The sequence below is a fragment of the Schistocerca gregaria genome, chromosome 2 (genome assembly GCF_023897955.1).
Source record: "Schistocerca gregaria isolate iqSchGreg1 chromosome 2, iqSchGreg1.2, whole genome shotgun sequence".
Lineage (NCBI taxonomy): Eukaryota > Metazoa > Arthropoda > Insecta > Orthoptera > Acrididae > Schistocerca > Schistocerca gregaria.
Window position 1 is genome coordinate 1,044,429,798 of NC_064921.1, and position 16,003 is coordinate 1,044,445,800.

The 16,003-nt window shown below is 42.8% G+C and overlaps 1 protein-coding gene across 3 annotated transcripts in view; it reads left to right on the forward strand.

The window, feature by feature from the left end:
- Nucleotides 1–16,003, forward strand: part of LOC126335563 (androgen-dependent TFPI-regulating protein-like) — a 151,683-nt gene that overhangs the window by 31,629 nt on the left and 104,051 nt on the right. Inside the window, exon 1 of one of the 3 annotated variants that reach the window (XM_049998987.1) lies at nucleotides 15,519–15,798. The exons of the other annotated variants lie outside the window; for them this stretch is intronic. Coding sequence (XP_049854944.1) covers nucleotides 15,634–15,798 — 165 coding nt within the window. The 5' untranslated portion in view covers nucleotides 15,519–15,633. Of the gene's footprint in view, nucleotides 1–15,518; nucleotides 15,799–16,003 lie in introns of those variants that run through there. 3 annotated transcript variants of the gene reach the window in all.

Genomic DNA, 16,003 nt, shown 5'->3' on the forward strand with positions numbered 1-16,003 from the left:
GCCCAGGATATATTCACCTTTTTCGCCCTGTTATAGGAGAATCTTTTATTCTGTTTTTGGTATGAGAGACCCAGTTCTCCCCGGTTGATCATTATGAAGTAATAATGCAATTATTCAGTCTATTACCACACTTAATTTTTTTCTGTGAATGTACCCCACAAAACAGCTGAAATTCCTGTGATATGCTGTCTTCAAAACGTGTAAATTGCCATCGCTTCAGGAACAGCAAACATAGTGCCATTGTGTCGCTCTACTATTTCATTCAGTGAAATCACACACGAGGTGGGTGTTACGCAACTCCTCGGTAAACCTATCCATTATGCTGCTTATCACTGTTAACATACAACTAATACTGCCGGAAAAACAAATTCGGAACTCAATCGAGCTGCACTGAATGCAAGCTTGTGGACATTACTAACGTCAACATCAAGCACCGTGAATGAATTTAAACAAGTTTGTTTCAAACCGAGAAACACAGCGCATACCGCAGAAACTTTCATCGTTGTGCAGTTATTTTCAGATTAATACAGATCGAACGGTAAAAGGCGAGTAGGAAATCAAACGAAATGAAATTACTATATCTAACGAGCAACTGAACAGCCTTCGAAATGCTTTCGGTGAAGTTGGAGTTCACCACATGCAGGGTGATTCACGAAGATATGCATATATTTTAATATGTTCTTCTACAAGTAAAACTAAAGATAAAAGTTGATATAACATAGGTCCGCAAATGTTTAGTTACGGCTAATAAATGATTTTGCCTGACATTTAGCAACTTCGCTAATATGAAGCCATCGCATACCTGTACGAGGTGACAGTGAAGCATGATTTCCATTTATTTTGTTGTTATTGATCTGGTGAATCTAATAAAACATGTCCCAGTCGTGTATCTGCAGTAGTTTTCCAGAACATCCAGAGAAGCAAAGATTATTATCAAAGTAAATTTGTTTACCTTCCATTAAGAATGTAGAAACGTTTATGTCATTGTTGGCAACCGTTAGTGACTTGTTTTTCCGGAATTAAATTCTCTACAACTTCTGTTGAAAACTTCGTGCAATTGTCTGCAATTTATAAAAACAAACCGGGCCAAGCAGTTAATAAATTAAAAATTTTACGAAACTACGTCTTTGCTTCTCTGGATATTCTGGAAAACTACTGCAGATGCGCGTCTGGGATAATGTTTCATTAGATTCACAAGATCAATAACAACAAAATAAATGGAAATTGTGTTTTACTTTAACCTCGTACAGGTATGCAATGGCTTCATATTTACGAAGTTGCTAAATTTGAGACAAAATCTTTTATTAGCCGTAACTCAACATTTGCAGGCCTTTGTTTATATGAACTTTCTTCTTTAGTTTTACTTGTAGAATAACATATTAAAATCTTTGCATATCTTCGTGAATCAACCTGTATATACCCTGAAATAAACCGCGGTGCAGGAAGCAGTTCGAGAGGGGGTGAGCCACATCTACCCGTCTATAAAACAAGACTTCTTTTCCCCGAGATTACTCACTCGGAAAATATTTATAGCTTTTCGCCCACGCCCGTACCTCGCAGCTTATGGCCTTGTGCTTAATATTTATGACGTCATATCTTCTGAACTCTGCTTTGTACAATGGTATAATTTTGTAAGTGCGTTCAGCGGCATATGTGAAAACCGTCTGCAAAATGCGTGGGGAACAGAGTTAGTAGCAACGAAGTAATGAATTTAAATATCATGCAAGACGCGGCAGTTTTCCACGCGTGTCACTGTTTATGACGTCGTATCTCCTAACCAAATGCCGTACAGTGATGTAATCTTGCAGTTACATTCAGTGCTACATGTGGATACTGTCTGCAAAATATGTCGCAAATACAGACAGTAGTAAAGAAGTAATAAATTATAACGTCACGTCCCACTCGGTAGTTTTACTGCATGAACAGTGGGATGGTAGTAAGCGATAAACGTTTTTCCTTTCATCTTTTTATATGGGTTGTCAGCGAGAAAAAATTTCCTACAGGTCTGAAATTATGTGCAAAGTTTGTTGATAGTCGCCAAGTGTTCTCATTTTCAAATACTGGGTGAATAAAACCTGGAAATTCATGCGTCGCGAGCTACGTTTCTTATTCTTCCCCACCGCCACCTCTCTCAAAGGACGGAAAAGACCTACCATGGTTTAATATTGAGATTCGAAAAATGCTGAAGAAGCAGAGACTGTTGCACTCTCGGTTCGAAAGAGAACGCACAAATGACGGGAAGCAAACGCTAACAGAGCTTCGTCTGTGAAAAGATCTATGCGCAAAGCATACAACAACTGCCACAGTGATACCTTTTAGAAAAAGATCTGACAGAGAAACCTGGAAAATTCTGGTCCTGTGTAAAATTGCTAAGTGTGTCTAACGCTTCGATTCAGTCACTTGTTGACCAGTCTGGTGTAGCAGCTGAAAGACAGTAAAACGAAAGGCGAAGTTATAAAATTCACGTTCAAGAAATCGTTCACACAGTAGAATCATACAAAGATGTGTGTGTGTGTGTGTGTGTGTGTGTGTGTGTGTGTGTGTGTACGTGTGAGTGTGTGTATTTATGTTTTCATACAGCTGCTCAGCTGCCCATTTCACGAATCATTCCCGTTTGAATCGTCACCAAAATTTACCTACCGTAGTGACACTGTTCAATTTGTTGTATCGTCTGATGGCACCTATTCTACCGCTAACTTAAGCTCAGCATATATATATATATATATATATATATATATATATATATATACTCCTGGAAATGGAAAAAAGAACACATTGACACCGGTGTGTCAGACCCACCATACTTGCTCCGGACACTGCGAGAGGGCTGTACAAGCAATGATCACACGCACGGACACACCAGGTACCGCGGTGTAGGCCGTCGAATGGCGCTAGCTGCGCAGCATTTGTGCACCGCCGCCGTCAGTGTCAGCCAGTTTGCAGTGGCATACGGAGCTCCATCGCAGTCTTTAACACTGGTAGCATGCAGCGACAGCGTGGACGTGAACCGTATGTGCAGTTGACGGACTTTGTGCGAGGGCGTATAGTGGGCATGCGGGAGGCCGGGTGGACGTACCGCCGAATTGCTCAACACGTGGGGCGTGAGGTCTCCACAGTACATCGATGTTGTCGCCAGTGGTCGGCGGAAGGTGCACGTGCCCGTCGACCTGGGACCGGACCGCAGCGACGCACGGATGCACGCCAAGATCGTAGGATCCTACGCAGTGCCGTAGGGGACCGCACCGCCACTTCCCAGCAAATTAGGGACACTGTTGCTCCTGGGGTATCGGCGAGGACCATTCGCAACCGTCTCCATGAAGCTGGGCTACAGTCCCGCACACCGTTAGGCCGTCTTCCGCTCACGCCCCAACATCGTGCAGCCCGCCTCCAGTGGTGTCGCGACAGGCGTGAATGGAGGGACGAATGGAGACGTGTCGTCTTCAGAGATGAGAGTCGCTTCTGCCTTGGTGCCAATGATGGTCGTATGCATGTTTGGCGCCGTGCAGGTGAGCTCCACAATCAGGACTGCATACGACCGAGGCACACAGGGCCAACACCCGGCATCATGGTGTGGGTAGCGATATCCTACACTGGCCGTACACCTCTGGTGATCCTCGAGCGGACACTGAATAGTGCACGGTACATCCAAACCGTCATCGAACCCATCGTTCTACCATTCCTAGACCGGCAAGGGAACTTGATGTTCCAACAGGACAATGCACGTCCGCATGTATCCCGTGCCACCCAACGTGCTCTAGAAGGTGTAAGTCAACTACCCTGGCCAGCAAGATCTCCGGATCTCTCCCCCATTGAGCATGTTTGGGACTGGATGAAGCGTCGTCTCACGCGGTCTGCACGTCCAGCACGAACGCTGGTCCAACTGAGGCGCCAGGTGGAAATGGCATGGCAAGCCGTTCCACAGGACTACATCCAGCATCTCTACGATCGTCTCCATGGGAGAATAGCAGCCTGCATTGCTGCGAAAGGTGGATATACACTGTACTAGTGCCGACATTGTGCATGCTCTGTTGCCTGTGTCTATGTACCTGTGGTTCTGTCAGTGTGATCATGTGATGTATCTGACCCCAGGAATGTGTCAATAAAGTTTCCTCTTCCTGGGACAATGAATTCACGGTGTTCTTATTTCAATTTCCAGGAGTGTATATATATTTGGTTCTATTTTCTATTATTGGTTATTTGAATTATTCGACAAAAACTTTCTTAAAACTAACCTCAGCACTAAATACTTATGTGCAGGGGTCAATAATGGATACCAATCACACCCGTTACCTCGTTGGGTGTGTGTACATGTAAGAGTTAGCTGATCGCAACTGATTTATGCTAATATTAAGTTGACGGCCCTGGGAGTAGACAACATTCCATTAGAACTACTGACGGCCTTGGGAGAGCCAGTCCTGACAAAACTTTACCATCTGGTGAGCAAGATGTATGAGACAGGCGAAATACCCTCAGACTTCAAGAAGAATATAATATTTCCATCCCAAAGAAAGCAGGTGTTGACAGATGTGAAAATTACCAAACTATCAGTTTAATAAGTCACGGCTGCAAAATACTAACGCGAATTCTTTACAGACGAATGGAAAAACTAGTAGAAGCCGACCTTGCGGAAAATCAGTTTGGATTCCTTAGAAATATTGGAACACTTGAGGCAATACTGACCCTTCGACTTAGCGTAGAAGCTAGATTAAGGAAAGACAAACCTACGTTTCTAGCATTTGTAGAATTAGAAAAAGCTTTTGACAATGTTGACTGGAATACTCTCTTTCAAATTCTAAAGGTGGCAGGGGTAAAATACAGGGAGCGAAAGGCTATTTACAATTTCTATAGAAACCAAATGCTAGTTATAAGAGTTAAGGGGCATGAAAGGGAAGCAGTGGTTGGGAAGGGAGTGAGACAGGGTTGTAGCCTCTCCCCAATGTTATTCAATCTGTATATTGAGCAAGCAGTAATGGAAACAAAAGAAAAATTCGGAGTAGGTATTAAAATCCATGGAGAAGAAATAAAAACTTTGAGGTTCGCCGATGACATCGTAATTCTGTCAGAGACAGCAAAGGACTTGGAAGAGCAGTTGAACGGAATGGAAAGTGTCTTGAAAGGAGGATATAAGATGAACATCAAAAAAGCAAAACGATGATAATGGAATGTAGTCAAATTACGTCGGGTGATGCTGAAGGAATTAGATTGGGAAATGAGACACTTAAAGTAGTAAAGAAGTTTTGTTATTTTGGGAGCAAAGTAACTGATGATGGTCGAAGTAGAGAGGATATAAAATGTAGACTGGCAATGGCAAGGAAAGCGTTTCTGAAGAAGAGAAATTTGTTAACATCGGGTATTGATTTAAGTGTTAGGAAGTCGTTTCTGAAAGTATTTGTATGGAGTGCAGCCATGTATGGAAGTGAAACATGGACGATAAATAGTTTAGACAAGAAGAGAATAGAAGCTTTCGAAATGTTGTGCTACAGAAGAATGCTGAAGATTAGATGGGTAGATCACATGACTAATGAGGAGGTGTTGAATAGGATTGGGGAGAAGAGAAGTGCGTGGCACAACTTGACTAGAAGAAGGGATCGGTTGGTAGGACATGTTCTGAGGCATCAAGGGATCACCAATTTAGTATTGGAGGGCAGCGTGGAGGGTAAAAATCGTAGAGGGAGACCAAGAGATGAATACACGAAGCAAATTCAGAAGGACGTAGGTTGCAGTAAGTACTGGGAGATGAAGAAGCTTGCACAGGATAGAGTAGCATGGAGATCGGCATCAAAGCAGTCTCAGGACTGAAGACCACAACAACAACAACAACAAGAAGTTAACGGTAGGATACGTGCCATCAGAGGATACAATACATTTAACAGTGGCAGTGCTGTTGGTAGATTTTGGATGTGATTCAAACGGGGAAGATTTTATGAACTGAAGCAGTATTATGAACGATAGAAGCAGAGTTACGTCATTTCATTACTCGAGAAGGTAGCTGAACTAAGACGCTCGAGAAAAGAATTTTCCAAGAGTAGGCAGCGCAGAATTCAAACCGAGTACGGACAGTCGCCTGGGGGCAGTGAAGAGGATAGGGTTTATGTTACAGCAAATAACTGCCTCAAGTGGATTCCCAAGGAAATCCATAACGAATGGAGTCAAAAACTGGTGTATTTAAGCCTCTTGGATAGGTCGGAAGAATGTATATTTTGGGCGTAGTAGCAAGAAGGAAAGAAGCAGCAATAGACTTGTTCTGTTGTTTTGTTGCTGTTGATGCTGATGTTACTGATGATGGGGATGAAGAGAGGCTGTTAGAATGTGCATTAAAAGTAAAAGCTTGTGACTGCAGATTCATCTGAAATATTATTTTCCTTGATTTTATTTGGTCTTTTATCGTCTTAATCCAGAAAACCGTTTTCGGTTTAAAAGGAACATGTTAACTTTTTAGTACACTTGAATATTATGTCTATAAGAGAGTTTAAAATTTTCATTATTCTGTTGTTGTCAAAATTAGAATATTCTCAATAGAATAGAGAATAGGGAAGATCGGCAGAGGAAGTGGAACTTTGTTATGTCTAGGATCTTCTTATAATCAGATATGCACTGTACTGGGTAATAATATCGCCCACTTCTTCTACCCGCGAAAGAAGTACTCCTTTAACAAGTATTATCTACGCAGTATTCGGCTAAAAAATACGCTAAGAGGATTATAGTTGTTGTATTACAGTCCATCTCCAATGTTATAATTATCTAACCCCCACGGAGAGAAATTGTATCAATTTTATGTCTTCAGACTAAGCACATTTAAGATCCCTTAACGTCTTTCTACCGCTCGGGATGCTCTGGATTCCTTCGGCCTCTTCCTTCTGGCCAACGGGATGAGGCTCCTACAAGTTGAGTTTATGTTGAAGAAGATATCATACACAGACGATCGAGTGAAATGTCTCTGAATTCACAGTGAGAGAAGTAGTGTTTAACTTCCTACTTTATTAAGTTGATTCTCCTACTTTGTGGTTTCCCTAAATTGCCTCATTGAAATAGTGTTATTCTCCTCGTACGAACATGGGTCATTTCGTTCCCTATCCGTTCTCTGAACCGTCTTTACAGTCGCAATATTATTTGTAATGCCAACCTAAGACCAAATTAAGGAACCTTGAGAAAATTAAAGTGAAGCTGTTTCATAATAGGGCATATAACACAGTGACAATCTTTAAATTTAGCAACTATACAGAGTACCGTGAATAAAAATATATTAAACTTTGAGTAACGTAAAGTTTACTTTAACTATTAAATAATCAAATAAAGGAATAAAAGTGATGGTAATCGAGAAATTGACATTAAAATTAGTTTGATAGAAGATGATTGATCAACGATCTTGGATTTTACCCAAGTATTCTGAGAATATCATGAAGCGTTTTAGCTCTTTGCCTATTGCAGCGTTCGCTCTCCACTAAAATAGACAGATGTCCGCTACACAGTAACGACAATATCGAGATGGCATTAACTTTAGGTAGTGTTTCATTTTGTGGGCAGCCGTGTTTCTTGTCTTTCGTTCGACACTAGAATTAAGGAACCACTGCTGACAAGGTACGCGCTGTAGGACAGCCCAGTACCAACGTCTTTCAAGTAACTGTGGTCGTTACATAGCACTGATCATTTTCTTGTTGCCTCAACTGCAAGAAATCAATTGTATGCACAGAGGGAATGGGAATTAAACACTCTTACACCCATACGACACAGCATCCTCTGCAAGGAGATATATTTGTGGACTTTATAGATTTGGTAAGATTCCCTTACATAGTGGGGACCAGTGAAGTGAAACGGAAAGGATTCATTGTCAGATGAGTTTAGGGTAATATCAACAGAGTCCGAGAGTGTTACAACGGTTGTAGGATTCGTTATGAACAGGAAAGCAGGATAGAGAGTAAGACACTGCGAACAATTCAGTCGTAGTGTTATTCTCGTCAGAATGACAGCAAACCAACATCGACCACAATCATTCAGTATACATGCTAACGTCGCAAGCCGAGAAAGTATATGAGGATGTTGCAAAGGTAGTTCAGTACGAAAATGGAGATGAAAATCTAATAGTCATGGGGTACTGCAGTGCAGTTGTAGGGGAAGGAGTAGAAGAAAGGGTTACAGGAGAATATGGGCTTGACACCGAGAGAGGAAAAATACTAATTGCGTTCTGCAATAAATATCAGCTGGTAATAGCAAGTACTATGTTCTAGAATCCGAGAGATACGGGAAGATTTCAGTTGGATTACATCTACGTGATGCAGACATTCCGAAATCAGATGCCGGGTTGTAAGGCGTACCCAGCACCAGATACAGACTCCCATCACAATTTGGTAGTGATGAAGAATAGGGTGAAGTTCAACAGACTAATCAGGAACAATCAATCCGAAAAGAAGTGCGAGACGAAGTACTAAGGAACGAAGAGATACTTTTGAAGTTCTGTGAGGCTATAAATACAGTAGCCGAGTAGGCAGTTCAGTTGAAGACGAATATACATCTATTACTAGAGGAAACCTGAGATTGGAATACATCCGGCAAATAATTGAGGACGTAGATCGCAAGCCACTTTGAGATGAAGAGGTTGGCACAGGAGAGTAATTCGTGACAGGGCACATCAAACCAGTCAGAAAACTGATCGCAAAAAAAGGGGGGAGGGGGGCTGGGGAGTTCCGTGCGATGTAATGCGCTAGATCGTTCGTTTATTCCCCGCTAAGAAAGGCGGACTTTATGTAGCCAATTGAATTTACTATGAGTTACAATATAGCAAAAAACTGAACTATTAGCAAAGACCAATCTATAAATAGCATAAAAGGATCTGCCATGCAGAACTACCCCATCGAAGAATGCCGGTCCCCCGGAGCTGTTTGTTATTTTCGATCCATGTATCCTTTGTGCCAGGCATTCCGAAAGCTCTTAATCCATTTGTTTATTAAATTATTATACATTCAATAATGAACAAGAGATTTAACATCACGTAACTGACACGACATTTACTCGACAAATATGAAACTTATATTGCACTGGGACGCCATTTTGCAATTCTGTTTCAGAGAAATAAGATTCGATTTTTTGCAGTAAATAAAAAAGACCATGTAGATACCAATTTTTTTACTGAACACCAGTTTCAGTCTGTGCTGCAGATATTCTTCAGGTATAACGCCGAAAGTGCTGCTGTCAACACCAGTATAAAAGCGGTTGTCTGTAACAAAAAGTTGGGATCCAGATGGTGTTTGTTTATTTATCATACCAAAAAGAGACCAGTCTTCCTTAGACGTGCCGTCAATTATTAAAATCATATCATCAACACTTTTAGAATGATGCAACATCTTCAGACGTCTAAAGGTGCTATTATTGCAAATGTAAAGAGGCTGTTTGCGAAGTGCCATTTTCATTATATTCTTGTCGGCTTCCAAATTGTGATCTTTCGAATAATTTTCAAGTTACATTTATTGAAGCACGTTGTCCAGCTCGTGGCTTTGATGTCATGTACAGTGAGATGGAACCTTTTGTGTTTGTCCACTCTGACACTGTACATGAAAACTTCTTGTGCGTGATAATGAACTATGAAGTATGAGTAACAGGTTACACTGTTCCAGTTAGACTAACGCAATCGAAACCTATCACTTTTTAATGGGTCCAGAATTAAGCTGTGAATTACCATGAAACAAAGGAAACTGTTCAAATAAATGGTTCAAATGGCTCTGAGCACTATGGGACTTAACATATTAGGTCATCAGTCCCCTAGAACTACTTAAACCTAAGTAACCTAAGGACATCACACACAGCCATGCCCGAGGCAGGATTCGAACCTGCGACCGTAGCAGTCGCGCGATTCCTGGCTGAAGAGCCTAGAACCGCTCGTCCACCGTGACCGGCAAAGGAAATTTTTCGCGTAACTATAGCACTTTGTCTCTGAATGAATACGGTTGCTCCAAATGTGTTCTCAAATTACTCACAGTCTTTCTGAAATATAATGTTTGACGAAGACTATTTCACCGTGAAATTTTTTTAGCCTCTTCTTTCAAGGAAAAAAATATCTACACAAATAATAGATTTGTTTCATTCATTATTGCCTACACACAACTTTCAAGTTGAAATATCTCTACTTGACGTTCTTGTTGTATGCCACATTTGCATAATACGCAAGTACAGACCTGCAGTCAACAAATCGTAACAAACCGGGAGCTGAACATGTTCATGACTTCCGCGTTGGAACGATTGTACTGCTTTACACAACACGTCTGTTAACCGAAAGAACCTATAACCTACCAGCACTAATGAGTAAACAACACCCTGCCCGCTGGTAGCTATCGATGAGTCACGACTGCATTCCTCAATGGCAGCGACGCACGGATAACCCCTGAGGCTGCCTGTTAGGCTGGCCGCGAGGTGAGACGCAGGTCCGTGAGGCGACGCAGGGTGACTCACGGTGAGTTTCTGCGAACCACACAACTGAATGGTCCCGCGCGCGTTAGAGCGCAGCGTGACGTGACGCAGTTTACTGCCAGGCTCACGGTGGTTCTGGCTGTTGGTAGTTAGAAATGGAGGAAAAGCTAATTGAAGCTGTTGTGGTTGGCAGGAGAGCCAACACCGTGTTACTAGAGGAGGCCGAAAGGCACGCGATTTAGCTCACGCAGGCTGGCGTGAGGCCTGGAACAGGACAAGGAAATTAGAATTTAGAAACAACGGAGGTAGCTGGTGGAATACTTAACTTTAACCCATTAATGACGAACGTCGATCTTGACGGTACATTATTCAATATCAGTAATAAATGATACTGGCGCCTTGCTAGGTCGTAGCAAATAACGTAGCTGAAGACTTTGCTAACTATCGTCTCGGCAAATGAGAGCGTAGAAGTCAGTGAACCATCGCTAGCAAAGTCGGCTGTACAACTGGGGCGAGTGCTAGGAAGTCTCTCTAGACCTGCCGTGTGGCGGCGCTCGGTCTGCAACCACTGATAGAGGCGACACGCGGGTCCGACGTATACTACCGGACCGCGGCCGATTTAAAGGCTACCACCTAGCAAGTGTGGTGTCTGGCGGTGACACCACAGAAGCCGTACGTGTTCGCCAAGTTCTGTATGATACAAGCCATGAAGATTACTTCAAAACGAAGCTGAAAGCTGAGAAGTGGAAGGAAAGGAAGTGGTCAAGGAAACGGGCATACGAAATAGTAAGTTGCGTTGTAATTCGTTGTTAACATTCTACATTGACATTGTTAAAACTCTGTAGCAAATTTTCGTGATGTGCTCTGTCCTGGTTAAATGTTTATCAAAAAGGATGCCTAGGTTCCTTACAATATTATTCCTTACTAGCTTGTAGCCCTCCATATCTACCAGCGAAAATGGAATACATGGATTTAACCACGTCTTTGATATCAATATAGAATCGAAACTGTCATGACACAAAGTTCTATGAGCACTGTTTAAACTGATTTGTTGTTGGATAGTCCTGATGGCTAATAGGATTCTGTTTCTGCTTATGTCTGTATGCGAAAATACGGTTTCTGTTAATTGATAATAATGCAATTTGGCCACCTCTGGCTATATATAGAGTAGCCCTGGCGACAGCAAGGGCTTTTCTCACCAGCTGCTCTGCCCCTTCTGACTCACGCCATATGCTCCTCCTCGTGCCTTCTTCGGCGTGAGGACCTGCTTTTTCTTTCATCAAAGCGATGTAACACACCGTTTCGAGCTCAAACTCAGAATCGGAATGCGATTCTAAACTTATATCTATTAACATAGCAGAAGTCGCCGCCATCTCTGCCAGATCCAAAGTTCCTCAGCAAACTGCGATCCAACTTGCGATGATTTTCGCCGTTAGTGACAAGGCCGGAATGGTACTGATTTGTTTGTTGTTGTGCTCTGCATTCCGAAGTCTGGTTTGATACAGATCTCCATGTTACTCTATTCTGTGCAAGCCTGTTCATCTCTAAGCAACTACTGTAACTTAATTCTTCTGCAAGTGCTTATGGTATTCGTCTCTAGTTTACCCCTACAATTTTTTCCCTCCCACACTTCCTTCCAATGCTGGATTACTGATACCCCCAATACTAAGCGATCCCTTGATGTCTCAGGATATGTCCTGTCAACCTAGTCAGGTTATGTCACAAAGTCCTCTTCGTCGCAATTCCACTCAGTACCTCCACATAAGTTTCGTTGAAAGGGCATCTCCAACAAAAAATGTCCATCAACAGACCTTGAGAATTACTGCAAATGGATCATCTGATTTAAGTCGAGCAAAGAGTAATTAAAGTCACTGATACCAATCACCTTCCATCATCATACCCCGAGAGAGCCATTAGAGAAAATAAATGAGACGACCTGCCAAAAGGGTTGGATCTACCCCTCTAACTAATCCTAAGTGCTCCTGTGTAGCACCATATTTCAAAAGCTTCTATTATCTTCTTCTCTGCACTGTTTATCGTCCATGTTTCTCTTTGATACGTGGCTGCACTCCTTACAAAAGCCTTCAGTAAAGACGTTCCAACTTCCTAACACTTAAATATTATTATTATGTGCGTATCGACCCTGCCGAATCACGTATTATATCTATGATTCGCCTTTCTAATAGCCCATATACCTTTCATTCTTTAGCTACGTGCTTTCTTCCTTTCTTCTGACCACTTGGTTCCTGATCTTTTAGGGGCTTCATTCTCTGGCTTTACTACCCATCGTCCCGGGTTCGATTAACGGCGGGGTCAGGGATTTTTCCTGCATCGAGATGACTGGGGGGTTGTTGTGTCGTCTGCATCATCATCATTCATCCCCATTACGGTCGGAGGAAGGTAATGGCAAACCACCTCCGTTAGGACCTTGCCTAGTACAGCGGTGCGGGTCTCCACATCGTACCCTATGTTCCTCGGATGAACGTTTCTCCCTATGTAGGGTGGCGTCAACAAAATATTTTCCCATTAGGAGGAGAAATTTGGTGATCGAAATCCCGTTGCAACGAGAAACGCCTTTGTTTTTAGTATGCCCACCTCAAATCCTGTATCATGTCCGTGACATTCTCTCCCCATTTTCTCGGTAATACAAAACGTGCTGCCCGTCTTTGAACTTTCTCGGTCTATACCGTTCATCCTGTCTGGTAGGGATCCTACACCGCGCAGCAGTATTCGAAAAAGGACGGACAAGCGTAGTGTAGGCAATCTCTTTAGTACATCTGTTGCATCCTCTAAGTATTCTGCCAATAAAATGCAGTCTCTAGTTCGACTTCCCCACAACATTTTCTGTGTGTTCTTTCCCATTTTAGTTGTTCGTAATTGTAATTCCTAGTTATGTAGTTGAAGTTACGGCCTTTGGATTTGATTGATTTATCGTGTAACACGAGTTTAATTGACGTGGATGACCTCACACTTTTCATTATTTAAGGTCACTTGCCAATTTTCGCACGGATATCTTTTCTAAATCGATCTGCAATTTCTTTGATCTTCTGATGACTTCACTAGAGCAAAAACGACAGCATCATCTACAAACAATCCAAGACACCAACATAGATTGTCTCCTATATCGTTTATAGAGATAAGGAACAGGAGCTGGTTTATAACACTACCTCTGGTAAGGCTAGAAGTCATTTCTGCTTTATTCGATCACTTTCCGTCAATTGCTACCAACTGTGACCTCACTGACATGAAATCACGAATCCATTTGCGTAACTGAGATGATATTCCATAAGCAAATGATTTTATTACGAGCCGCTTGTGAGGTATTGAATCAAAAGCCTTCTGGAAATCTATAAACAATGAATCAATTTGAAAGCCCTTGTCAGTAGCACTCAGCACTTCGTGTGAGTAAAGAGCCAGTTGTGATTCAGAAGAACGATGCTTTCTAAATCCGTGTTGACTATGTGTCAATAGACCGTTCTCTTCGAGGTGATTCACATTATATATTCTAAAATCCTGCTGCACACTGGGTATGCTGCACGTTAATCATATGAGCCTGTAATTTAGTGGATTACTTATACTGCCTTTCTTGAAAATTGGTGTGACTTGTGCAACTTTCCAGTCTTTGGGTGCGGATCTTTCGTCGACCGAGCGGATGTATAAGATGTAGTGTGAAACTATTGCAAGAGTATACTCTGGCAGGAACCTAATTGGTACATCGTCTGAACTGGAAGACTTGGTCCTGTTACGTTATTTAAGCTGCTTCACTACTCCGAGAACATCTATTTCTGAGTTACTAATGTTAGCAGCTGTTCTTGATTCGAATTCTGGAGTATTTACTTCGCCTTCTTTGATGAAGGGATTTCGGAAAGCTGTGTTTAATAAACCTGCTTTAGCAGAACAGTCATCCACAGTATTTCCATTGCTATCGTGCTGCTAGCATACTTTACATACGGCCAGTATTATCTTTGGATTTTCTATCACGTTTCGAGACAAAGTTTCGTTCTGCAAACTATTATAATCGTCTCGCACTGAAGACCACGCTAAATTTCGACCTTCTGTAAAAGATCACCAATTTTGGTAATTTTGCGTTACTTTAAATTCGACGTGCTTTTCTCGTTGTTTCTGAAACAGTGTTCCGACCTTTTTTGTGTTCCGTAGGGAATCAGCTCTGTCATTTGTTTATTTATTTGGTATAAATCTCTCGATTGGTGACGATAATGTCTTTGATTTCACATGTGGTCTACATTTTCACTGAAACTTCCTGGCAGATTAAAACTGTGTGCCGGACCGAGACTCGAACGCGGAACCTTTACTTTCCGCGGACAAGTGCTCTACCAACTGAGATACCCAAGCACGACTCACCCCCCCCCCCCCCCCCCCTCCTCATAGCTTTACTTCTGCCAGTACCTCGTCTCCTACCTTTATAGAAGCTCTCCTGCGAAGAGAGCTTCTGCATTGGAAGGTAGGAGACGAGGCAGATGGTAGAGCACTGGCCCGCGGAAGGCAAAGGTCCCGAGTTCGAGTCTCGGTCCGGCACACAGTTTTAATGTGCTAGGAAGTTTCATATCAGTGCACACTCCGCTGCAGAGTGAAAATGTCATTCTGGATACATTTACATTGTTCACTTGGAAGGAGTGCAGATTGTCTCCCAGGAAGGCGTCAAGCGAATTTTTACCTGCTTTTTTCCGTTCTGAATCCCCATGAAAGTGTGTATCATGACAGAAACACTCGGTGTGTTCCTATTCTGAGGCAAATTGATACTATGCCATCTGTCACATAAGGAATGACGCCGTCACAGCAGAATCAAGACCCGGAATTTCAACTTCCCACTTGGCGCAAAACAAGAGCACGTAAGATTGAAATGTCTTTTCTGAGGGTTTCCGAAACGCTTTGGCGTCTCGACTGCAAGGAAGACATACGTACCACCTCGGCTCATCCACTGCTCGTACCGCAATGTAGACAGTCGTCCGGAGGATATAGCCGTATCACACAGAATGCGACCGTCTGGAGAGTACAGCCTTTCGCAGTGCTTGTCTATCTTCGGCCCAGACGTGACTCAGTTGTAAACTCCGGTCACTGTGACGTTGGCGCAGAGTTTGCTTCGGCTTCGCAACAGTTATCACCCGCAAGTGGGCAGCGGCTAAAGCCAGCACTGTACGTCAGAGCGCCGGGCGGCCCACGAATCAGTCTTCGTGTCCCATATGCCCTCCTCCAGTGTCCGCCACATCTGCCACCATGAGAGTGCACTGGGAGTTCGCCTTCCACTTCGTCGTAGCCGCCTACGCCGTATGGCTCCAGGTTCGCATGGTCCTGCTGATGATGAAGATGCAGGCAGACGGTCTACAGTTCTACTCCTTCACGGCCTGCTACACCATCGAGTACGCTTCTATGTGGCCCCAGGTACAGGATCGCTCTTACTCCTACTTTGAACCTGCGTTTCTACATATAATCTATTCCAGGTCTCGACAAGCTCTATCAGTCGAGATGAGCAATTACATGAATTCATTTTTGGATGTGGGGTCCGCCGGTTATGAAAACACCGTTTATCTCAGTACCCAATCATGTTTCCGCACCACTGTGCCATGATCAGTGAGTTTTTGGTTTT